This window comes from Clarias gariepinus, chromosome 23, assembly GCF_024256425.1.
Source record: "Clarias gariepinus isolate MV-2021 ecotype Netherlands chromosome 23, CGAR_prim_01v2, whole genome shotgun sequence".
In the NCBI taxonomy this organism is placed as follows: Eukaryota; Metazoa; Chordata; class Actinopteri; order Siluriformes; family Clariidae; genus Clarias; species Clarias gariepinus.
The window spans coordinates 21,320,078-21,347,171 of record NC_071122.1 but is presented as its reverse complement, the minus strand read 5'-3'; the positions used below and the strand labels follow the sequence as shown (position 1 = coordinate 21,347,171).

General features: G+C 37.6%; 1 protein-coding gene across 4 annotated transcripts in view; it reads left to right on the top strand.

The window, feature by feature from the left end:
• fgd5a (FYVE, RhoGEF and PH domain containing 5a) overlaps positions 1-26,801 on the top strand; it is a 53,834-nt gene extending 27,033 nt beyond the window's left edge. For 2 of the 4 annotated variants that reach the window (XM_053483671.1, XM_053483674.1), the window contains 16 exons: positions 615-766; positions 2,373-2,529; positions 12,053-12,143; positions 12,483-12,533; positions 13,558-13,616; positions 14,028-14,099; positions 14,423-14,491; positions 18,152-18,235; positions 19,567-19,646; positions 19,748-19,841; positions 19,965-20,102; positions 20,258-20,360; positions 21,770-21,909; positions 22,093-22,221; positions 22,622-22,776; positions 23,626-26,801. In XM_053483671.1, the coding sequence (XP_053339646.1) occupies positions 615-766; positions 2,373-2,529; positions 12,053-12,143; positions 12,483-12,533; positions 13,558-13,616; positions 14,028-14,099; positions 14,423-14,491; positions 18,152-18,235; positions 19,567-19,646; positions 19,748-19,841; positions 19,965-20,102; positions 20,258-20,360; positions 21,770-21,909; positions 22,093-22,221; positions 22,622-22,776; positions 23,626-23,662 (1,611 nt within the window). In that variant the 3' untranslated portion in view covers positions 23,663-26,801. The remainder of the gene's footprint in view (positions 1-614; positions 767-2,372; positions 2,530-12,052; positions 12,144-12,482; positions 12,534-13,557; positions 13,617-14,027; positions 14,100-14,422; positions 14,492-18,151; positions 18,236-19,566; positions 19,647-19,747; positions 19,842-19,964; positions 20,103-20,257; positions 20,361-21,769; positions 21,910-22,092; positions 22,222-22,621; positions 22,777-23,625) is intronic. The other 2 variants (XM_053483672.1, XM_053483673.1) reach the window with 2 other exon arrangements.
• Positions 26,802-27,094: the final 293 nt, after the last annotated feature.

Sequence of the window (27,094 nt, the reverse complement as noted above, 5' to 3'; positions counted from 1 at the left end):
AATTAATACTGTAGATATATTGGTACATACTCATTCCATAATTTTGGCCACACTCCCTTTAGTCAGCATCACTGCAGCCTTCATCTGCCATAACTGATACTCTCATTAATCTATGAGTGTTACGTTGCGGGGTGTAGTAAAGCATTATGAAGCTGTATTATATTTATTATACTATCTATCTACCTAACTCTTTCCATATATATGTATATATATGTTATAAATATATGGTATATACTGTATATAGGTATATATATATATATATATATATATATATATATATATATATATATATATATATTGTTTTTTCAATTGTTATGATAGATTTACACTGGAGCTCAGCGTCAGCTGCTGTTCATTTAAACCGAAGATTAAAGAGCTCTGCTCATAACTCCTTAGACCCACGAACTAAGGATAAAGGGATTCTCAGTCTCCCACACATCCTTTAGCATCTCTTACTATATATCTCTAGGTTTCACTTTTTAGGACAAGACAGAAACACATTTAAAAAGGTGTCCAGGGTAACCGTGTAATTTTTAAAAACTTTAAAGATGTACACAAAGCATGATAATGTCTGTGTTACATTTCTCTCATTCTCGCTGTCATTCGCTCTCCAGGATTTCAGGTCAGCGGTGGAGGAGGCTGTAGGGGCGGACGGCGAGCCTGTGGTGGAGGAGGGGAGGATGGATGAGATACTCAGCACCCTGCCTCAGGCCTACCAGCTCCACACAAACATCCTTACACAACTAGACTCCCGCATTCAACAGTGGTGAGACCCGACAGGGCACATAAACATTCATGCGTTTAACCCCTTTAAAATTTCATTAGGTTTGTGGAAAAAGAATGTAAGTGAACTTCAGAGTTATTGGGAAAATATGAAATGTAAAGAGATCTTAAGAATCCAAGGATGCTGTTTGGTTTTAATTCAACATTTTATTCATACTTCAATTTTCCCCTCTGGAATAAAAAAAAAAAAAAAAAAGCCATGTTGAAAATATTGGCACCCTACAGTATGTTTACTGTGGAGAGCTCATCACTAGCACCTATAATGTGTGAGGACACTTTATCAAGCTTATTTTCTTCAATTTCTCGCTCTTTAGGTCAGCTTTTTCAATAAATTACAAGGCCACTTAGTTGAATTTGTGTTTTCACTTACATTTCTCTGATGAATTGGTTGTATAATCGGGGTAACACAGTTTATCTGCATTTTGGTGGTGCACATACAGTAGCTATCTAACAACTTGATCAAAGTTGAGTGTGGAAATCACACTTAGCTAGCAGATTTTTAGACATACTGTATGTAGTCAGACTTACTTTTTTTGTTGTTTGCTTTGTTTTGTTTTGCTTCTTTTTTTTTCCCTGGGTGTGTTAAACTGGCTCGTTACCAAATGGGAGCTTTGCAGGAAGATAGCTTGGGCGAGGTTCAAAAGTATTTAAAAATATTTTTCCATGCTGTTATCCACACCAACATCCAAAAGGTATTGATAAAAACACCCACTCGAATTATGACTGAACCGACAATTTTATAATATTGCATTATGCTTTAAATAATGCAGTCAAACATGCAGTATCTCACAAAAGGGAGTACACCCCTCACATTTCAGCACCTACCTTATTATATGTTCTCAAAGGACAATAATATAGAAATGAAAATTGGATATACTTTAGAGGAGTCAGTGTGCAGCTTGTATAGCAGTATAGATTTACTGTCCTCTCACAATAACTCATCATGCAGACTTTATTGTCTAAATAACGTAAAATGAGTACATCCTAAGTGAACATGTCAAAACTGTGACCTAAGTGTCAATATTTTTTCCGTTGTTATCTAGCACGGCTTTTTCTGGTTATCTTAATCCTCCTGGACATGGAATTCACCACAGCTGCACGTGTTGTTGCTGGGATCCTCTTCCACTCCTTCATAATGATATCATGGAGCTGCTGGATGTTAAACACATGGCGCTTCACAAACACGTAATAAATAGGACATTTGAATTTGCATGGATAAAGATGTACAGCTCTTATCACTGAGGGTGTATTTACTTTTCTTGCCAGTTATTTTAACTAGAATAATGGCTGTATGTTGAGTTATATTCCGAGGACAGTAAATCCAAGTTCTATCGTTTTGTCCTTTAAGAAGATATACTAAAATTATAAATATCATGAGCACATTATAGGCAGCAAACATCACCTACCATGGAGAGCAACCAGTTAAAGCAAGCAAAGTTGCTATTATGAGTCCCTGCCAACTTTTATTTCCCAAAAGTGTGTCACTACGCTCTCACTACCGCAAAGGTCTCATCATTAAGACATGGCGTGTCCTTGAATACCCTCTGCGGCCGTTGCAGGGACGTCTAATGCTTCTCATTCATCTTTAGGGAGGAGAGCCCGAAGATGGTGGACGTGTTTTTGGCGCACCGTGAGCAGTTTGGGATTTTCGTGACCTACATTGGCGGTTATGACCGCAGCATGGCTCTGCTAGAGGAGAGCTGCAGACAGAGAAAAGCCTTCGCTGATGTCGTCAAACACTTTGAGGTAAGGATTGGATGTTATTTTTTGTAAAACTGGTATTTGTAGAAATTCCGTATGCTCTTATACCGCTGAGAAAATAGGATTGAGACTTTCTATGAACACTATTTGTGCTTTATACATTTACATTCAGGCATTTGGCAGACGCCCTGATCCAGAGTGTCATACATTTTTATCTCATTATCTGAGCAGTTGAGGGTTAAGGGCCTTGCTCAAGGGCCCAACAGGGACAACTTGGTGATCGTGGGATCATGGGCATGTGCATGTCTTTATAAAGACTGTGGAAGTTTAGTGCCAAAATTTCTTAAATTAAAATGGGATGTTAAATTACCTGAACCGAATGAAAACTTTTTTGCAATAAAAATGTTTCATTAAAAAAAAAATCCAAAATAAATTGCAGTACCGGAAATTTCAACCATTGTAAATGCTGTAGAGATTTCTTTGTTTTCCATTTAGATTGAATTGCAGTGCAAAAAAAATCTAACTTTTTTATTGCAACAAGTTTTTATTTAATTTATGTAATTCAACATGCCGCTTTGATTTGAGGAATTGTTTGAATCTCAGACATATGAACACATTCATAACATGTAATAACTCATTCATATGAGTTCAATTATATGCCATCAAAATTATTTATAATGTGTAATAAAGGTCATAAACAATATAACTATGGGTTATAATTTATTAGCATGATATGAATGTGTCCAAGGTTACATTATAAACACAATTAATACAGTATAACCCCTGTCATGAGCCTGTCTAATTACTCAGAATCAGCTATAGGTTAATGCATAACGCATTATAGTATATAAATGTACAGATGCGTAATGTCAGATAATAAAGTTGTGGGGCTCCACATTATTGCTTACTTGATTAATGCTTACGGTTCGGGCAAGTAAATTCAAGTTATCCAAAGCATGCTCCCTTCTCTGCTCTTAAACATATCATGTCTCTTGATAATGAAGTGTGCAACGAGTAATACAAAAACCGCCAATTATTTAACAAGAGTAAAGTTCGGCTTTACTGACAACAACAGAATGCAGACAGTGAGGGAACCGTTGATAAAATAGGACAGTTCAGCTCACCAGCGAGTCTGACTTATGAACACTGTTGCATGCAAATCAAGTCTCCACTTCCTGTACGGATATCTCCAGCATGACAGAATGCAGTTTAGGCAAGAATGCTAAATATGCTGCCTTCAAGATCAGTCAAAACACTACCAGTTTGTTTCAACATTTAAAATATTCCAAATCATTATACCACCCAGCTGGTGAATTATTCCACCCAGCTGAATACACGTTGAGTTTAAAGTATGTTCAAGAGTTGTTAGCCAGCCGTCACGCCTTGGAGCTTCATCTGAACAACTGAGGCTTTAGCGGTGGATTGAGGCTTTAGCTGCCATTACCCCAAATTCAAAAGTAGGGTTGGAACCCAGACTTTATAATATAGTGTGTCCTGTTTAAAAAAAATATATACATACTAGTATTTTTTTTGTATTTGTGGACATGGAGACACATGAGACTGTTAAAAGAATGAGACAGCAAAAGAATGTGACTTAAATAACCTTTGGCTGTCGATTTGTTTATAAGCTTAAAGACCTGTAACTATTGTCATGGCTGAAGGCATGTTGCCAATAAGGAAGAAGGGAGAAAAGATATGAACATACATTCGCGCATGGTCAATCACCGAAGTTAGATCACACATCCAGCATGCAGCGTGCATTCCAGGATGTCCAGAAGCAAGCGTAAAAGCAGCAGAGATTAATCTGGTATTGCTAAGGAGCGGCAAGAAATAATGATGGAGACTAAAGTGACAATGATTGAGAGAAAGGAGCGAGGTGAAAATATGGCAGACATTGCTTGTTCTTTTAACATAAATAGTTCAACCATCAGCACAGAGTACTGTAATATACTGTGTACAGCCGATTGTGTTAGTATTCAAGTACCTAGACATGTGTGTTGCACTTACAAACAAATTGGACTTAAGAGCACGCTCTCGGAATGGATCTCGTATGCACGTATGGTTCGTATGTAGGGGACTTACTTTAGTGTGGTGATTATTTTATGGACATTGGTGGCTTAGTGGTAGTTTTCTCGCCTACCATTCGCAGTTCCGACCCAATGCCCAAACCCCCAGCCCCAGCCAGTCCCAGGCCCGGATAAAATGGGAGGGTTGTGTCAGAAAGGGCATCCGGTTAAAACCGGTGCTAATGTAGTGTGCGGATCGTGACCCCACGATGGGGGAGCAACCGAAAGACATTGCAACATTGTGATTATTATTTATATTAATATAGACAAATTCATCATGATGTAATTTTTGGTCATATCTCCCAGCTTTACCATCTGCCTTCTTTAAACTTTAAGTAACTTACTTAAAGCTTGCTTTTTAAACAAACATGGTATCCGAGTTAAAAATCTAACATGATAGTTGGTTTGCATGGCTTGCTCGCTTGCTAGGAGCGATGTACTGTACATTAATAAATTATAATAATTGCTCAAATCCCTGTTGATTTATATAATAGCCTACATTGCATTTTCCAGTAAGTTTGACTGTTGGGAAAGCCCTGAGCCGACAATATGAACACATTCGAACCATGATTCGAATATGTGATGTATTTTACTAAACGCATTACGAACACAAGTGTTCCTGAAAAGATTTCTGCACACGTTCCTTATCCACGTGTGGTCTTGTAGGATATTTGCTGCACTCAATGACCACGCGTCTAAGCGGAGATCAGAATCACCAATGACAAGAGGCCAACTGTCCCGCCTCATTAATATTCATGAGCATCTGTATTCAGCAGTTCTTGAAAGCCGGGGTGGAGGGGGGTGATGAGGGGAGGGTTGTCTGGAAGGCTTAATCAATCTATAGCTGTGACAGAGAGACAGTGATGAATGGTGAAATAAGCCACTGTTCTGAGCAGCTGATGGTGTCAGAGTTTGTCTAACGTGATCTAATCTATGAGCACTTTGAAATTGGAGAGATGCTTACAACAGGATCATTGATATATTACAGCAACGTCAGCATTATGCTGAGGTGTGAAGCGATGTATTATAGCCTTTATATCAACGTTAAATTTTATTTACAGCAGCTCGTTGCATAAAAATACATCAGGTATTGGAAACACAACATCCACATTCATCGTGTGTGCTGTAAATCAATACGGTTTTTAATATTTATAGGAGAGTGTTAAAGCACGAGGAGTGTTTGATGGTAGTGATAAAATCTGAAAGTGTAATGCTGTTGTTAATAATATTGTTTAGTCCAAAAACAGGTTATTGAACCATAGGGGGAAAAAATAAACTAGGACGCAAACATTAAAGGGGAATTCCAAATTCCGAAAGGGATTTAGAAGTACTTTATGCCTAATGTCAGATACAAAATATAAACACATCAATTGTTGATCTTTTTGTTGTTGTTATTGTAAAAGAACAGCATTACATTTTATAACTATCTTTATTACACATAATAAATCATTTTGATGTTGTCTAATGCCATATACAGTAAATGAATTATAACGTTATGAATGTGTTCATACAGTACGTCTTTGGATACAATAACAGTTCCACAATTCCTCAAATCTAAATAGTTTGTTTAATCATCTTTATAAAACTGTTAAAACTATTACAGAGATTAATTGAGAAAATAAAAATGATATTTTTTTCTTGCTCCAGTAACTCCTAAAGACAAAATTTGAATTAAACCTAATTAATTTGGGCTCCTTCTGGGATGTTTTTGAATGTTCAGGCACTTTATGCTTGTGTCCAACATACACTGCCTAGCAAAAAAAAGGTTGCCAGATAAACACACCTTGTGATGAGAACTCAACGGATTGGGACTAAACAGCTGTGTTCCCATATGGCAAACAACATGTTTATGAGACGAGTCAGAAAATTTGCTAGAGAGCATAAAAATGTAACTTTGGATCAATCGAAAAAGGTCATGCGGTCTGATGAGTTCAGGTGGAGCCTATTGCTGAGTGATGGACACGTCAGGGTAATAAGGGAGGTGCACGAATCATGTATAGTGGCCACTGTACAAGCCTCTGGAGGCAGTGTTATGATCTGGGGTTGCGTCAGTTGCTCAGGTCTCAACTCAGCAATGGTATGTGCCAATAAAATGAGGTCAGCTGACGACCTGAATGTATTGAATGACCAGGATATCACATATATGGGTTTTTTTCCCCCTGATGGCACAGATATATATAACAGGACTTAACTTGTGAAAGAGTGGTTCTGGGAGCGTGAGAAATCATTTCACATATGAATTGGACACCACATTGTTTACTGCAATTAAATCATAGAGTGTGTAGACTTGGCCAGACAGTTTATTTTGTGTATTACTTAAAATTTGCTTCATTATTGTTAAAAAAAACCCTGAAACTAAAGTATGTGTATGTAAAATGTATTTATTGCATTTACTGTCTTCCTCTAAAATTTGTTGATTAGATGAAACTCTCACTTAGCATATTAAAACATAAAAAAACACAATGTTCTTGAAAGGCCGCTTATAAGCAAAGCTGCATTCAAGGTGGAAAACACACTACTGAGAGAACCTGCTATTTCAGCACACATCCATCAATAGATCTGTGCGAGCCGCAAAAGGTCAGCGCTGTTTAAATGAACATCTTTACAGCTCTCTTCTTCTTTTCTCTGCTGTCAATTACCTTTGACCGCTCTTCGATCGATTCCTTCACATCCCCGATCAGAGCCGATTTACTCCTTTACTTGTTGCGAGTAGGGAAAGTTGCACTGATCGGCGTTTAAGCTCTCGTCATGCGAATTCTCAGAGACTTTAGTTAACCGGAATAGGGCTCGGTAACGTTAACGCTCCATGTTCAAGTCTGAACAGATACTTTTAAAATTTTAAACATTGAAGTGTACGCACTTTTCCATTTAACAGAAAAATGTTTTTAGTGAATTAAATCATTTAACTTTGTCCAGTTATATGGTTCTCTCTGACTCACAGTTCGTTTTGAGATAAGCAGCTTTTCTGTTTTGCATTATTTTGTGTCTATGCCAAAAAAATGAAAAAATCACAGACTCAATTAAGTTGTGTGGTTCATCCAGATTATGCACGAGCATTACCAGGGGCTTACAAGATTCACTGATGTCCATAAAACAATGGTAGAAAACCTTTGTCAAAGCTGCAGTCTTGTAATAACCAAAATGATTTGGCCATGAACCATATTTACAAGACTTTCTTATGTGCCAGAGTTTGTTCTTTGGGTTTTGTTGTGAAGTTGTGGCCAGGGAAGTCTATCTCAACCTAAAATCTGTTTCATATGTAGATGTGATATTTTTATACATTCCACACATTTTTGGCTACATAATCTCATTTTAATGACATTTAGAAATTCAGTGATGTCCTGTAGCAAGGAAAGCCTATGATCATGAAGCAGGATGATTTAGGATTCTGGGTTGATACCAAACTGAAGCTTTGATGAAACCATGTAATTGATTTGCACTCAACTATTCATTAAAGCACAGGAAATGATCCCTACGCACAACTTAAACCCTACTTACACCATTACTGTATGGTGGCACGTTGGCCTCCATAGTGGTTAGCACTGTCGCCTCGCACCTCCAGGTTCTGGGTTCAATTCCCATGTCTGGTCTGTGTGCATGGAGTTCGCATGTTCTCCCTATGCTTGGTTGGTTTTCTCGGTGTTATCCGGTTTTCCTCCCACAGTCCAAAAACATGCAGATTGGTCTAATTGGCGTTCCCAAATAGCCTGTAGTGTGTGAATGTGTGTTGTAAATGTTCACCCGGAGGTCCTAATAAATACAGCGGTCTCCATTGGCCTCCACGGCCCCTGGTTGGATTACGGAGATTCCTACAGTAGATGGATGGATGGATTTTTACTTTTCTTTTGGACACATTTATTTGCACTGATAATGATGCTTAACTTTCATAAAATGGTATAGAACTATTAAGGCTTTCACCCAAGGGACGACTGAAGAATCCTTAAGGGTTCTGAGAGTGTATAATAATTTTACAGAAAGGGTTTTGTGTACCGTGTTCTACGGTCTGTAGAAGTCGACCGGGAAAGGGTGAATCACTTTTGGTATGTGTGTAGGTGGATTCGATCTAAAACACTCTCTTTGTCTAGGTTTTACTAAGAATCACATTGTTTTTCCGTCATTTGGGTGACAACAAAAGGCGGAAAACTGAAATGAAAAAAGGGGGAAATATGGACTTGTGCAGTGAGCAAAAGGGAAACACGGGTTCTTCACAGTTCTTAAAGTGACACTATTTTCAGTGTTTCCTCCGACTGACAGTAATTGATCCGTGTCCACAATCATTAAAGGCATATCAATACTTCAAAAGATGAAAGTTTACAGTGCATGGATACTTGGCGATAATAAGTAATTGCAATTGTGTCATTTTTCACACGTCCACCAGTAATTTGTCCGCCAGTCCCTTAGCGGCTCAGTGGTTGTCCTGTCCTGCCATGTGGAAGCCCTGGGTTTTGATTCCCAGCCACTTGTTGCAGTGCCAGTAAAATGGGAGGGTTGCGTCAGGAAGGGCATCCGGCATGAAACCTGTGCCAAGTTGTATGCGGATTGGGTGGTCCACTATGGTTACCCCTTTTACACGAGCAGCCGAAAGAACAACTACAGCAATTTGCTAACAATTACATTTTAGTTACTAAAGAACACTTTTACACATTATAGCACTAGAAGGTAGGTTTTCTTTATGGCAGGCTTGATCGCACTGTATTGGTGCATGTGTGTGTGTGAGTTAATTTGGCCAATTGCACACGCAGGTGGAGGAGGTTAGATAAAGACACAACGAGTCTGTTACACACATCTAGGCAATGAGGCAGACCAAAGCTAATTAGTGAAGAAACCTCCTTTGAATTAAATCAGCTCCGGGGTGCAGACGCTGCCTCGGCCGGTACTGCCACTGTGATTTGTGTAGCTTATCCGCGCGCTGGCATCGGCTACTGTCCCTCTGAATGGCTGGCTCACTTCCAGTGCAGCTTAAGGTTGCTTACTATCAGTGCTCACTCTCTCTCTTTCTCTCACATACACACACACAAAATCACACACACTTACAGCAACACACACTGGCTGGCTGAAGAGTCCACTTCTTCAGCACTAATGTCAATTGGATTGCAATCTTTACGCTAGCTCTCAGGACGGGCGAGAGGGATTTAACACACAGGTCATGTTACTCTAATCTGTCTGCTTTAGTGGTTAAATTAAAGGAGCAAATAAATATGATGCATGGGGAGGGAGGAGAAACTAATGAATCTCAAGGGGGTGTTCATCCGAGCACGGGGAAGGAGAAAGAATGCAGGAGCGATGATTACAGCAACATGACGACGGGAAAATCAGAATAGGTTTTGACACGGAGAAGATTAAAGGAGGATGAAATGATGTGAAGAACATTTTACGGCAATATTCACGCTGTATGCTTTTTGACACGCGGAGATGAAGTGAAGGGTACCGCCATTCATAGTGTGCAATTTCTGTTTTTTTTTTTTTTCTTTTTTCACTTTTCCTGTAAAGGTTTTATTCTAAAATAATGACTATCATTCCATAAATAGATGAAGTATAGTATGTAGTCTGATCCGCTTACAGCATTTTATCCTTAAAAGAGATCTTGTGCATTTTAAAATGAAGGCCTTGTGATTGTCTGTAATGAATTTTCAGGTAGAAAGCACCTTACGTGAACACAATTCAATCCAATGACCAGGCATCATGTTTCTTTTTGCTTCACAATGACGTCAAATGTTTTGGTCTAATTTATTAAAAGCTCTATTGTTACTGGTTTTCCATGTAATGCTTGACCTACTGTAGACCATGGGTCAGTGTTGGAAAAAGTTAACAAGTCAATAACAATAAAAGGAATAACCGATAAACCGTGTAAAATTGATTTCTTGATCAAAAGGAATTAAAAGTGAATTGATTTGAGGTGTGAAATGTCCTTGGATAAGAGAAAGAGAAAGGAGAAAACAAAAAAAAACTTTTTATGAAATTTATCAGATCACTAACTTCATCTACATTCTGTCATCTCTTGAAGTCAATCGTATTAAAAAACAACAACAATTTAGCTCCCTCACTAACACATTCATATGAATCTATAGCGCTTTATCTTGTATACAGGGTCATGGAGGGCCTGGAGCCTATCCCAGGAGACTTAGGGCACAAGGCGGGGAACACAAATCCAACCGTTTAGCTTTTATGGTAAATCAAAAGCTATATATTTTGATATTCACATTTCATATTCACATATGCCACAATATTATCAATGCTATTGAACATGTATTCCACTCACGTATCCATCTAGGAACCTCTTTAATCCAGCTAGAGACTGTGATGAAAATTGTATTTATTCTCAGTTTACAACTGTAATGGGATCTCTGTTCGACATACACACACAGACGAACTCATTCACACACTACAGGCAATTTGGTAACACCAATTAGCCTAATCTGCATATCTTCGGACTGTGGGAGGGCACCAGTGTACCCAGAGGGAACCCATCAAGCGTGTGGAGAACATGCAAACTCAATGAGCATAGGTGAGCGAGGTGGGGAATAGAACCCAGACCCTGGAGGTGTGAGGAGACAGTGTTAACCACTACACCACGTGCCACTAAACATGCCTTCATGATGTGATCATATCGCCTCTGAAGTAACTGAGCCAGGATTGGGAAAGAAAAAATACCTTGAAGCCTGAATATTGTGTTCAGTTTCTATAAACAACCATTTAAAACCGTGTTAAGGAGAAAAGCATCTCAGGTCTAATCTACAACTGCAAAGTACAAAGCGGGTTTGATTCCTTTCAGGCAAGAACAGGAAGCTGGCGCTACAGTGAGCACAGGCTCACCGACGTGATCGATTTGTTCGTTTAGAGATGTTTTTCAGCTGTTTTAGAGGTTGAGAGATAATCACCTTGACCTGGTGTATTTCTGCATGATTAGCTGATTGGATAAACACTTGAATGATGCCTGTGTATTTCCGTTAAACAAATGATTTATCTCAAACCACACAGCCCTCCCCTGTGTATCCACACACATTAGCGTTCTCTCACAGGTCGCGTCCTACCTATTTTGAACCTTTCTTTATCGTATCCTGTGTCCCCGAGCCCGATCTCAGCCGGTTATCTGACCTCCAGCATGCCCCTTAGAGCCTGCGGCGTCCTCCGAGTCACCCTGAACAAAGACTTGTCCAAGTCAATTAAGCCGTGATTGATTTTTGCACTCTGCTTTTTTTAAACTCACTTTTTCTCAGTGAATAATGAATAATTGAGGGAAAGAATGAGATTTATTGAGGTTTCCATCTCTGCCTGCAGTCACGATGTTAGAAAAGGTCACCGATTGTCCTTGGAATGATTTTTTTTCTTCTCTTTGGTAGCCGTGTTCAGTATCAGTCATCTGGGTGGTCCAGGCTGAAGGTCATGACAGGATATCTGTGTGGGTTCTGCACATCTGTGTCAGAGTGTATTGCTGTGCATTTACTGTACATTAGTCACATTTGTAAGGGGTGTGTGTGTGTGTGTGTGTGTGTGTGTTACAGCAGCAGAATTCAGAGGGAGTGCAGATTCCTGTGAAACACCAGCTGCTGCAGGTCATCGTGCGTGTACTTCAGTACCGCATGCTCCTCACAGGTAACCTGACCATTAACATGTAAAAGTACACTCAAAAAGATTGATGGATCCGCATAAGTAATGAAAGGGCAGAATTCCCACTCCTGGTGAATTACGTATTGTACTGTACACCTTTAAATTTAATTTAGTGAAGAAACATAGACATACTATCCATATGTAACAGGAGCACAAGACTTTTTTTAGTGTAGAGTTGTTAAAGGGTGTAGAAACATCTAAGATTTTTAATTTTTATTTGAATTTGCTGAGATGCCTGGCATATTTCATACTTAGTCCAGACTGGAAGTTTTCTGGTATTTGATATGCAAAAATTGCTTAGTGTGTGCATTTCATTCTTTGCAGATTACTTAAACAACCTCTCCCCTGACTCGAAAGAATATGAGGACACACAAGGTATGATTCTCTTTTTCCTACATTTGTAATCATTATTAAAAGTATCTTAAAGCTATATACTAATTTACACCACGGCACTGATGAATTCTGCAATGTGATTGGTCATAAGTAAGTTAACAGCTTCTTTGCAATCCATGTTTTTTTTTTAATATATATATATATATATATATATATATATATATATATATATATATATATAGTAATTTATGGGCAATTAGATCATGTGACATTGTGTGACCAGCGTTCTTAAAATTAATTTCACTACTGTGTATTACTTATAATCATTTCATTTTATTGCATTACGTTTTTTTTTTTTTTTTTACATGTACTTTAGTAACATATACTTATTTATTTCTTCGCTTAGGCAAGCCTACATTGAATTTTAATGCCCTAAACTGAAGTGAAGTCAAATTCTTAATCGGAACAACATTTATTTTGAGTGTACTTTATTTTAAACTCAGTGTAGTGCCATATCTCAGCCGCTGGAGAAGCAATGCATTACATCACACTGCCATTTTTTGTTGTTTTTTAAGTATAATTGTCTAATAAATAATTTAAAGTATTTCAAGCGATATAATCATTCTTAAAAATTGCGATTCACAATATCGTGGAGGGATTCATGAACGTTCCTCAATTTTCACCTTCTTTTTATTTTTCTCATGGCCAGGTTTTCAGCAATTAATCTATTATATCAGTCTGCTGCGTACATATTTGCTGGATTACATTTTTTTTTTTACTTGTACTTCAAGTGCCAAGAAACCACATTCCACAATTTTATACAAATTTTATGCAAAGACATTCTTAAGAAAAAGTATGAACAATTGCGACTTTACAAGCTTGAAACAATGTTGGCTTTTTTAGCGTATCTAGATTTCTGTCTTTCAGGATAACCATGTCGGTCATCATCCTCCGTTATCATTTTTGAAAACATTTTCCTAAACAGACACAACATACACACACATATACACAAAACAATGAGAGTTTTGTGATTTTAACATGATCTCTAATTTGCTTTAACACGCAGCTGCGTTGGTGATGGTGTCAGAGGTTGCAGACCAGGCCAACGACAACCTAAAAGAAGGGGTAAGTTTGTATGTAGGAGTGTGTGGGATCTTAGCGACGATGAAATGTTTTTACCGCGTGATGCTTCGGTCAAGGGCGGGGAGAGATGATGTCATCAAAACGTTCCAGATGTTCCGAAACAAAGAGCGTAGTGTGCACAGGAATGAGGCCTAGACTGAAACAAAGAGGCTTTCCCAAACACACACACACACACACACACACACACACACACGCACACACAGAGGATCCCTCTATCTCTTGCACTGCTATTCATTTCCGAACAGCTCTTCCCTTTCCGTCTGCCTCCCTCTCATTTGCAAAACAAACAAAGCCATTCAGTATGTCTCTTTATGTCGTACTTTTCCTATCTCACCGTCCACCTGTCTCTTTCCTCACTCCCTTTCTGTCCTCCCTTCTGTCTCTCTATCCCAGGAGAACTTGCTGCGTCTGGTCCACATCGAGTCCAGCGTGAAGGGAAAAAGAAGTTTGCTGCAGCCAGGAAGAGTGAGTGCTTCACTGTGTGACACATTTACTTTCAATTTTTTTTCTCACGTGAGCAGAGATGAGAAAAGTTAAGTTTTTGAAAAGCATTTGTCATTAACTAGGCTAATATGGCGGAAGTTCGAAGCACAGCAGCACATCTTGTAATGACATTACCACAGTGACACCTCACTGATAAAACATCATGACACTTAGATGAGACAGCCATCTGCTCTCTCTCTCTCTCTCTCTCTCTCTCTCTTTCTCTCTCTCTCTCTCTCTCTCTCTCTCTCTCTCTTTCTCTCTCTCTCTCTCTCTCTCTCTCTCTCTCTCTCTTGGTGTTCCAGGTGTTTGTGAAAGAGGGCACGCTCATGAAGGTCTCCAGTAAGAGCCGGCAGCCTCGACATCTGTTCTTGGTACAGTAAATCTTCTTCGCTTTTTTCTTCTTATAGCATCACGAAATATTCTTCAGAAATATATTTCTGGGCCAGAAATATTTTCTGCCTCGTTTCCATTATAAAACAAACCTCAAAGCATAGATATAAAATATATTTAAATATATAAAATTCCAACTTAATGCATGAAACAAAAGAGAAAGGTTTATATATACAGTATATATTTTAAAAATGACAAACAGCTCCCTTGAATGTCAATTTGAGAGTTTGCTACCGCGTCAGTGTCGGGTTCAAGAGCCACTTCACTAGACTCTCTCTCTCTCTGCTCTCTTGTTGTCGCTGTTCTTGGCTTCGTTTCCTCCCAGGATGTTTGCTGCGAGTCTGTGGATGATGGTTTCCTTTGTAATGCCAGACAAGACAGTCAGCAGAAATGTCTAGTGATTTTCAGCTACATAAAAGCACACACTCACGCATGGGAAAGAGCTTTAGACTTTCTTTATTTTATATTTTGGGGTTAATTTATGGAACCTCAACGCTATTTTCTTGCTAGAAGTTGTGCAAGTAGCTATTTACAGACTTTAAACCACCAGGGGGCGCTGTTAATTATAAATTTATTTAATTCAATTACAATTTTATTTGTTATGGACACAACCATTTGCAGTGTGATACTGCAGTGAAATACTTAATAATAATAACTATTAATAATAACAACTATTAATAATAATAATAATAATAATAATAATAATAAGCTGGAAATTACAAAGCTACGAAAAATATTATTTTGAAAAATATAAATTAAACAGAAACAAAGTGTAAATTGTGAAGTAAATATAAATATATAAAAATGTAAAAATATAAAAGTGTAGAAGTATTTAAGCTGAATCTACAGTACAGAAAGCACGCTTTTATGTGTTTCATTTGGCAAAATATTTTAAGCATCAGACTGTGAAAAGAATTTTATTTTTTTATTTTTTTATGTAAGCAAATTAAGATGCTACCATCATATCACAAAGAAGTGATGACAGTGATGCATTTACTGTATACAATAACTGCTTGAAGTGGAAATGCTAAATAACTGCACAGTCATTATGTAAAGGTTTTCGGTTTCTCTAGTTAACTGATTTGCAGAAACAGATATGCTTCTAGGCTTCTGACAAATGAAATCATGAGACTGGGCAGCTCATTTGAGCTTTTACATTTCCAATGTGCTAGCTAATGAATCTATGATATGTTATGCGTGCACACACCACACTTGCGCGCACAGATCGCTTCTTTAAAGTGCTAAAAAATAAAAATTTTCCCTCTAATGTGACCTCATATAAGACGAGCTCCTCCCCATGGGTAGACATTAGCTAATTTCTCCAGAGGCCACATTCAGAAGAGGAGTTAAATAAAGCGAGCTTGCAGTGTAAAAGTAAAAAAATTCAGCTACAGCATTAAAACAAACTAAGTTTTTTTATTAGACAACTTTAAATATGGGGCCTTTAACTACACCACTGTTTGCTCTATCTCTCTCGCTGTCTCCTCCCTCTTGCTTTCTCCACTATGATCCCTCTATTGACTCCGTGTCCTTGATTGATGCTGCAGTCCAAGTTCATAAGACTGATGATCGCGGCCGTAACGCTGGCTGCGAGTCAGACGTGATGTCACACGGTCCACGGGTAAAGACGGCTGTCTCGGTTCAGCCTTAATTTATCGAGTAATAAATGAAAGCGAGTCAAAGGCAGCACTGAGAGCCATCACTCACGCTGTCACAGGTACGCCGGCGCATCCCCGCTAACAAATCATGCGTACGTGTTTTTATTCTACGCAGGTGAAATCCATCAATTGTCCGTGCTCTGAGAACATTTATTTATTTGTTTATTTATTTGTTTATTTAGAAGTCACTGCAATGTCATCAAACTGGAGTTGGGGTTCTGCAGGAACACTGGGGTGAGAAACTGTGGTGTAGATGAACAAGCAGGTGACGGTAGTACGTTTATGGGGTTTCCAGCTGTATCTCTGGGTGACGATCGATGAGTTGTACGGATATCCTAAGGATGTCCTAAGTTTCAGGCGAGCCTCTATTTAGATTCCCTTTAAAGCATTATCATATATGAGAAAGCACCTAGTAGAAGCTTTTTGGTTTGGTTTATCTAGAACCCCTAGGGATATTAAGTCTTATGGGTGCTACGTAAACTTTTTTTCTGTATTCATATTGGATACAATCATAAATCTAGAGCCACTGGACATTCCTCAGGTGTCGTACAGATCTAAATGTGGGTTGCTACAATATTATTTCATTATTTTATTTACAAAACCACCTGCAAAGAGAAAAAAAAGTGATTGGGAAAGTTGGCTCCACTATGTTCATGCCATGTCAGTATTTACAGTGACATTAACGTATTTTCATTGAGTTTATTCATGTAGCACTTTTAATATTCATAGCTAAAGCAGAGGTAATAATAATAATAATAATAATAATAATAATGAATGGAGAAACGCAGTTAAAGAAGAATCATTATTGATACAAAAGGAGGCGAACTCAGCATCAAAAGCATTAATTATGTAAGAATGGGAGGTCATCAGTCAGGATGGGGCCCAGAAGTGGATTGACAGCACGACAGGGTGACTTGCGGACGTCTTGAAAACGAAGGATCTTACAGTATATGCTTATTATAATTCAGTATATCATAGTAACATCTGACAAAAAATTCATATTTGTTTAATTCTCAAAGCTAATCTAGAACTCGCAGAGGTTTTGTACGTCTTTGGGAAACTGTCTTTGGGAAGCTATTTTATCTATAAAGGGTTTACATACTGTAGATACAGTATGGATCATGGTACTTTTGGTGTGTGTAAAAGGTGCTGTATGAGATAAAAAAAAAAAAGAAAACACTCCAAATCTAGAAACCTTAGGAGTTCTTCAGTTGGCACATTTAAGTTGATCCGAGCTGTTTAGGAAACCGGGCGTTACCCCTGAGATGACCTGTACCGACCTTAGGAGCTGTTTTACAAGTCTGAGCTCGGTCATGGGGATTATAAATGTCTTCCTAGGCATGAGAGAGAGAACAGGAACATGGCCATACACTCCTTGTGGGTGTTGTGTCTGCTGTTTTTATTGCCGTTATATTGTCGATGTTTAGAACCTCCACCCAGGTTTCTTTCTCCGAATCGCTGGTGCAGAATTCCTGGATGCTGCCTCTGAGATACGGATGTTTGGGCCACTGCACATTCTGAGTCCCAGTGATGTCATTGCTTTTGTTTGATGCTAAATTAGTCAAGAACAGCACAATGACTGGTTTAAAGAAGTGTGTGTGTGTGTGTGTGTGTGTGTGTGAGAGAGTGAGCACATGTGAGTAAGGGTTCCCACAATTACAATATCATGGTCATGTCAAGCAAACAAGATAAACCATATCTATTGTGTGCAGCGTGTGAACTTCGCTCTCAGGGTTAGAAACAGAGACGCCTAACATTACAGAATGTGTAAGGGGGAGAAAATGTATAGGCTTATACTGCTCCCTTGTGGTGGAAATAAGAAATGCCAGGGTGTGGAGGTCTATATAGTGTAGTTCGCAGGCTGATTTATAGTAATAAATAATAAATCATAGTGTATGATATAATTTCGAATTGTATAAGAGAAGACTTAGCCCTGGTGTGTGTGTGTGTGTGTGTGTGTGTGTGTGTGTCTATGTTATGCAGATGAACGACATGATCCTGTATACCTACCCTCAGCAGGATGGCAAGTACAGGATGAAGAATACTCTTCCTCTCACTGGGATGAAGGTACACTCAACATTTCAGCTTCTTTTATTTATCGTTTTTTCAGAATTGCAGTTTCTAAAAAAAAAAAAAAAAGATTTACATTTGACTTTTTAAATTAATTATTTTTTAAAATATGTTAGGTGTCAGACATTTGCTTCTTTTAGTAGTGCAATTCTTTAACTAAATAAAAAGTATTTTTCACATACAAGAGGGGTGTTCAAGTCAAACTGTGGCTTGTGATGAAATTTCTCAAGTATTAGAAGTATGAGGGTGATGAGATTCTTAGTTGACCTAAAACATTTGAATGGTGCAAAGTTTTAAAGAAGGCCGTACATCCATGAATGCCGATCCCAGTTGGAAGTTATTGCCCCATCCTCTGTAAAGTCCTAACCTCGATCCAAGCCATTTTCACATGTTTGGGCTATTAAAGGAGTTCCTGGTAGGCCAGTGTTTCAGACGTGATGCGGGAAGTCTGATCCTAGCTTTGGTATGCTGAGAAACCTTTCTACCTTGATGGTATCCAAGCAGAAGTGAAACACTGTGCTTAAAAAGTGCATTAGTGTAGGATGGGATTATTTATTATAAAGAAATAAAGTTAGTTGTTACTCTCATAACTGTGTTCTGATATTAAGCACTATCAAAAAGTCCCAGTTTGACTTAAATATATTTAATTTTTAATCACTGCTAGATGGCATTTTGGGGGGCAATTAAAGTTATGAGAATGTGGAAAGAAAAGGAAAAGAAATTAAAATGACAAAAAAAAAAGAAAATGTACATTAAAAAAACAAGATGCAAGTAATTAATTTATAAGAGAAACTAATGTTATTATAATAGTAATAATAATAATAATAATAAGCAAGATTCCCTTAGTATAAAACTTGCTTCTTGACAATAAACACGCCCTTTTATTCATTTGAAAAAATGTGACATAATTTAAAATATGAATATTTGATCAACAACATTTCAGCAAGTAAACAACAAGCAAATTAATTAACTTAGTTTTTACACATCTCGTTAAAATTTGAGATCATTTGAGCGATAATTGGCTATGTTGTTAGACTACAAAAATGTTTTGCTACACCCTGTATATCTATGTCTTAACTATGCTCAGTGATCTTATACGTTTTTGTAATAGAATAAAGAGAAGTTTAAATGTTAATCGAGTTATGACCAAAGAGGTGGAGTGATACAAAATTAAATATATTGTTATAGATATGTACTGTATTAACTGTTCAAGTATAAGACCCTAATGATGTTAGTAAGCTTGATGGGGATCACTGAAGAACTGATGTACAGTATTTATGTGTTGAATTAGCATGGAGTTGTTCGGTTAACGCTGTGCTTGTATACAGGTTAGTAAACCAGTCATCGATAACGTCCTTAACACACTAAGGATAGAGGTCAATGATGTCACCATCACCCTGTCAGCCAGGTATGGAGTCGTCTTTGTGCATGTCTGTGCATCTTCCTCAGCTGTACACAAAACTAGTTTTATAGAAACTCTTCTCTCCGTCTCTCTTTCTGTTTACGCAGCTCTGTAGGAGAGAGGGAAGATTGGTTCCACACGCTGAGCCGAGCTATAGCCGACCACGCCGCTGGCCTGAATACATTCAGCTCCTCTAGCGAGGTGATCATCATCATCATCTTTACCTACTTTTGCTTAGATATTGGTGTGTTCACATACTCATGGTATACAGAGGATGTATTGTTTGTGTGTGTAATGTTGGTCTCGTTCTCGTGGTGTTTCCAGACGAGAGAGAAGCTGTGGATGTCTCTGGGAGAAGCCGCGCCGGTCCTGGTGCCCATCTCTCACGCCATGATGTGCATGAACTGCACGTCAGATTTCAGCCTGACTCTTCGCAGACACCAGTGCAACGCATGCGGCAAGGTACACAAACTTCTGATACCTACTCACACACATCCCTACCACAAAACACTAACACACACACGAGCACAATGTAGATATGGGTGTTACACGACAACACAAATGATATGCAAAATTCAGCCAGTTTATTAACTGCACTTCTGATTTCCCGCCTGCAGGTGGTGTGCCGCTCCTGCTCCAGAAACAGATATCCTCTGAAGTATCTGAAGGATCGAATGGCTAAAGTGTGTGACCGGTGCTACAACGAGCTCAAGAAACGAGGCATGTTTTACAGTATAACACCGGAAAAAGTTTTACCTGTGATAAATCAATGTGATTTATAGTGATATGTCAGGTGGTATGATATGTTATATATATATATATATATATATATATATATATATATATATATATATATATATATACTCTTATTAGATTAATACACAAATCTAAATAATTAAGTATTAAGTATAATTAAATAATTAAGTACTTTAACACAATTTTTTTGCATTTTTGTTTTTATTTTTTTCTCTACGTATGGACGGTATATAAAACGTTTCTTCATAGTCTCCAGACCTTAAACAAGTTGTTTTTAACTTAATTAAAGTTTCTGTTCATTTTGCGTTTCATAAGTTGAAAATTACGCTTTCCGACTAGAAAAAGCCAAACAAAATGACAAAAATAAGAGAGAGAGAATTTTTTTTGTTATTATTATTCCTATTCATTAACTCAGGAACGTGTCCTCAACTCCAAGTCCAGCTAATGACATCAGATCCATATGGCCAGAGCATAAACAATTAAGCACAACTGCTTTATTTTTTACATTTTTACAGCGTTACCTCAGCTCGAATTTAATCCGTTTTAGTGGTAACTTCTTAAGTCGAAATTTCGTATTGCAAAACACATTTTTGCATAGGAAATAATGTAACTGCAGATAATTTGTTCCAGCCATCCAAAAATATTTAAAAAATTTATCGCTATAAACATATTTTTGCACATAAAAACAATCAAAACTTATAACATACAAAATATTTGAATGAAGTAAAATATAAAATAAATAGACATTAAGCTTCACCTAACCTTAATTATCATTAATTTAAAAACAAAACTGAAAGCTTTACGTTTTCCTCTTACTAGCGGAATTGCTTACGTTCTTACAACCTATGGTGCTATCTCCGATCATGAGACGTCTAAAACATTTAATACATTTAATATATAGATAACTGTTTAAAGGCTGTACGCCACTCATTAGTTAGGTGAGAAGCTTATTACTAACAAACACAGAACATAGACATGCCAGTTAGTTTCTCACACTTTTTTTTAAAGGTTCATGGATTAGAGCAATAAATTTAATTAAAAGAAACTATAGTAAAGTATCTATTTTTATGTCATGACGCCCCCTGGTGGTCCGATGTCACTATAACACTTATGCCAAGAAACAGCCATGGTGACCAGGACATTCTAGTATATTTTCATTTCTCATGAATTGTCTTTTTTTATTCCACGATAATGTAGCCTTAAAGCTATTGCTTTTTTTGAAAAATGAATATAAACGATTGATGTAGTAGGACATGTAGACCTCAAACAAGGTTTAAACAGTTAAACTAAAACATACAGTATCTTCAGACACTTCTAAACTGGTACTCATGTTTTGTGTGTGTGTGTGTGTGTGTGTGTGTGTGTGTGTGTAGGTGGGAACGTTCCGCTTCCATGTGGGAGTGCGAGTCCACACACGCAGCGCACCAGCAGACCTCTGTCCGCTGTGTTCCAGAGCCTGCAGCCTCCCAGCCTGTGGAAGAACAAGAAGACCTGCACATCTCCTCTCGCTCAGGTATTACTCCACTGTCTCTCTGTCTCTGTCTCGCTCTGTCTCTCTCTGTCTCTGTCTCGCTCTGTCTTTGTCTTTCTATTTTCATTTGAGTTAATGTTTTTTTTTTACATTCATCTGTGTTATGCTAATGTGTATATGCCTGCACGTGTGTGTGTGTGTGTGTGTGTGTGTGTGTGTGTGTAGGTGTCGGTGGGTGCTGAAGGCTCCACTATAAGTGGAAGTTTGCAGAGGCGGAAGAAGAGCAAGCGGAAGTGGAAAAAGCTGTGGTTCCTGCTCAAAGACAAGGTGCTCTACACCTTCACAGCCCGAGAGGTGAGGGGACATCGAGTCTCCTACACCAACATACACTTACACACACACACACACACATATACACACACATATTTTATATGTAATCACTGTTAGGGTCTCCCCTATTTTAGTATTACTATAGTATTGCAAATCTTACATGTGCATGCCATGTGCATCTTTATAGACAATTTGGAACTTGTTTACTGTTTCCACGGCAACTTTTCTCATGATTAGAGAAACTACTCATCGTCTTTGACGTCTCAAGTGTCTTTAGTACTAGCAACCATTCTTTAACAGATGTATTGTAAGGTTTCATAACAGTTAGATATTAGATTGTTTGTGTGCATGTAACAGACTGATAACAATAGAGTTTGAGAAATGAAAGGCCCTAGTGTGACTCTGTCTCTCTCCGGCTCTTCAGGACAAAGTGGCGAGTGAGAGTTTGCCTCTTCAGGGTTTTACAGTAAAGCTCTCTGATCAATCCGAGGGTGAGGACACGGGCAGCGTCTTTCAGCTCTACCACAAAAAAACGCTATACTACACATTCAGAGCAGATGATCGTAACACAGCACGAAGGTCTGTCTCTCTCTCTCTCTCTCTCTCTCTCTCTCTCACACACACACATATGCAAATACTCACACAAATATGACCAGATGAAATGCATTAACGCAGTTTAATAACTACTGTAGTACTGTAACCGACAAAAGAATAGCGGTTAAATATGAGAACGTAGGTATCATTTATATTAAACCCTGCAACTACGAAGTTGCCACTGTTGGGCCCTTGAGCAAGGCCCCTTAACCCTCTACTGCTCAGATGTGTAATGAGATTAAAATGTAAGTCGCTCTGGATAAGAGTGTCTGCCAAATGCCTAAATGTAAATGTAGAAACCGTTAAAAGAAGCTGATCAGCTTTGTGCCTAAGTATCTGGAAATTGTACAAAATGTGCCTAGTTCACAGCATGATTTTGCATCTACTGTCATTTCATCTTAATGCAAACAATGAAAAAAGGAGATAAAAAGTTTTATGTTTGCGCCTTGTTTATTCTAAGCGCTTGTTGTACTTCTTTCATCGTCAACTAAATACAATCAGAGAGAGAATCACAGATGAGAAATGGAAAAAGTATATCGGATAAAGATGAAGTTTTATCTGAAAACGACTCCAGCACGTTAAAATTCACTTATACCACTTCAGTGCTGTTATTACAGCAAAATTAAAAATACGAAATAATTCCAGTAAAAATGTTACTGGTTTCAAATCCTCCAATGTATGAAATGCAAAGATATCATTGAAAGAGCGAGTTCTGACCAATGTACAGACAAAGGCTTTCTTTTATTTATATTGATATTTATTAGATATTTATGGATCTTTAATTTAAATGATTACATTTTCCTACTCAGACATTCTTTCTGTTTTCTTTCACAGATGGGTGAACGCCATGGAGGAAGCCACAGTATTATAGTATTAACCGAAGCTGTGTGGCTGTAAGCCGTGACTCAAACAGAGACGCAGACGAAAGCGTAAAAACCTGAAGGATTATTTTCGTTGACTTTTTTTTTTTCCACTGCAGACTTGTAAAGGAAACACTGGAAACTCTGCGATAGAAGAAAAGGCCATGTTACTTGATGTTACTTGTTTTGTTAACTTTCTCACTGAAGAAGGAAGAAAAAAAATGCCATATGTAAATAAGTAATATAAACTGGAGAAATGTTTTTTTTTAAGCACAAAACGTTTTACACACACGTCGGCTTTATCAGCTTCAGTTTTTTATAAGTATAAAGAAACGACAGGCTATGAGTTTAAATATCAGCTGTCGGAATTTTGATACACACTGAGATGGATCAATGCGTGTTGTGTGAAATCTGTTTACAGTTTCAGCCTAGGCAGATTTGATACAAAACTGTACATAAGTTGTATATTTCACCGGTAGATATTAGCATTTAGGCTGTAATATAATATAATAATGTCATCTGATTTACAAAGCATGTGCCATAGTTTTTGCTGTTTTGTTTTTTTTGTTTTTTTTTTTACAGTCCAAACTTCTCTTGTGGGTTAAAGAAAAAAAACAAACACAAAGTCACACAGTTTTATAATATAAATGTTTTTTTTTTTTAGGAAAAATTGCTTCTTAACTTTCATACTAGAGCTTCTATGTTGATTTGGTTAAATAATAGAAGTCAGTCTATCTTCGTTTATATATTTTTCTTAGAAATATATGCCCAAATATGACATCATTAATCTATGTGATCTAATTATTTCATATTTTTGTAGTTCATATTTACAGATTAAACTATAAAATACAACTACATTACAATACAGATAACTTTTTCACTATATGTCCTCTACTATATGAGAAAATTTTGGAAAGCAGGGCTTATGAGAAACGATTGACCCTGGCCGCATCCGTGTACCAACTTTAAAGAGCAGGGCCAGACAGATATCAGTTTAAAAAAAATGTTAAAGGCAGGGCTTAAGAGGCTGGTAGACACTGATATGCCCTCTCTAAAATTTTGGGAGGCGTGGCTTAAGAGGCTGATAGACACTAATATGCCCTCTTTATAATTTTGGGAGGCGGGGCTTAAGATGCTGATAGATACAATATGCACTCATTATACTTTTGGGAGGCGGGGCTTAAAGAGGCAGACAGACATCAATATGTTATCATTATAATTATTTAGAGAAGGGACTTGAAAGGCAGAACCATACCATAATATCCTCATTATATTGTTAGGAGGCGGGGCTTAAAAGGCAGAAAGACATCATTCTAATTTTATTTTAGAGGTTTGACTTAAGGGGCAGAACCACAACAATATATCCTCATATTATAATGTTAGGAGGTGGGGCTTAAGAGGCTGACCAATGGCGATTTGTTGTCATCATAATTTTGGAAGGCGGAGCTTAAGAGGCAGACTGACACAATGGCGATTTGTCCTCGTTATCAATAATAGGCAGACAGACACCAAATATGTTCTCATCATAGCATTTGGGAGGCGGCGCTTAAGAGGCAGACTGACACCAATATGTCCTTATTATAATTTTAGGAGGCGGGGCTTTGGAATCAGAATGGCAGCAACTGTCTTTTATTTTTTTGTTTATCCAAGAAGACTTCCTTTATAAGAACAGAACAATCTGTGAGTTTTCTTTTTGTTTTTTGTCTGTTTTTTTAGGTTGCATAGCTCAGTAAATGTCAGACTTCCATTACATCTCAGGTTGCTTCTGAGCTAAAGAAACAAATGTGACATGCCAAACACGTCATTTGCAAAATTATGCAACAGTGTGTTTTCCATTCATCTCAGTGATGACGTCTGATGATAATGCCGAGTCTTTCTTGTTACGTGATTTTAGTGTAGAATTTAATTTCGTTATATTTATTTTATGATTTTTGTGCGTACCGCTAAATCAACGGTCAATTGTAGAATGTTTTTACCATCTGTATTCAGGAGATCCCAATCTCCCCTAAGCTCTCTCAATCCTTCATTTGATTTTAAAGTCTGAGCCCGCACCAGAAATTAAGTTCTCTTGAAAGAGGCGGACTATGAATACCTTTTATGACGTCCAGTCCTGCTGTTATTTACGCGTACATTGTGGTTAAGTACATCGTTCTAACATCTGTTGCTTGCAAGTTTTGCATTGTTTCTACTCCCTGGAACAATATGTCTGAAACAGCATCGTGAACCACATTCAAATCACAGATGGAAATTTATCCGCATGGGGATCGCCTCTCTCTGTGACAAATGTCTCCACGCCAGGGACACGAAAGATGTTTGACTGAACTAAAAAACATGATCTAAGTTTATGTAGATTCTTGCATGTTTCTTTTCTTTATTTCTTTTCTTTTTATTTTAATATGGAATTCCGTAGAGCTGAGATTGGAGAACACTGACAACATGTTTCCTTAATTATCTGTTGTTCTGCACTGAAGAGACACAGTGACGACACAGTGATGAATTTATTCAGGTTTCTTCTGCTGTACATAGTGGTGATACACTGAGAGAGCAGGAATGTGTTGCAAATGATACTGTAAGCTTCCTGTAGGTGTTTCACACCGACTGAGCCTTTTTACTGCACATTATAAAGAAGCTTGTTCTGCTTTCTTTATTTTTTCTGCCATCTCGCAACCTTTCTTGAAAACTTTTTAATTTCTTAAAGAAAATGCCAGTATTTTTATCCGAACTTTGTATCCGTCTAAAGATGCACAGTCTCTCTTTCGCTCTCCCTCTCGCTCTCTCTCTCTCTCTCTCTCTCTCTCTCTCTTTCTCTCTTTTCTTCTTCTTTATGACTGGGGTTACAGTCACACACTGTGTTACATTATGATGATTATACAGTATATATGACAAACCACTGACTCTAGAGCACTGTAAATGAAATGTACATAATTATAAAAGAAAAAGCATACATGTTTTTTATTTGCACTGATAGATAAACTAAGAAAAAAAGTTATGCCAGATTTATTAACTTTTTTTTTTTTTTTTTTACATAAGGGAATAACAGTTTGTTTGTTTTTTTAATTGTTGTGTTCATTTACAAACTTTTTTTTTGTACTTTATTATAAAGGTGAACCAGCTGTATGGACTTGGGATATTATTGTTTAAATAAATATAGTAAAGAAATGTGTCATATACAGAGTATTATTAAAAGAAAAGAAATAATGGAAGAAAAGGAAATTTACTATTGTGTGATATATATTTTTTATATTAAAATATGTATTTGGTAATTCATTACAAGTGGAGCAATAATAATGATAATAATAATCATTAACATCGTCTGCACGGCGGCTTAGTGGTTAGCACTGTCGCCTTGCTCCTCCAGGGTTGAGGGCATGGCGTTTGCATGTTCTCTCTGGGTTTGGTGGGTTTCCTCCCTCAGTCCAAAGACATTCAGATTAGGCTATTTG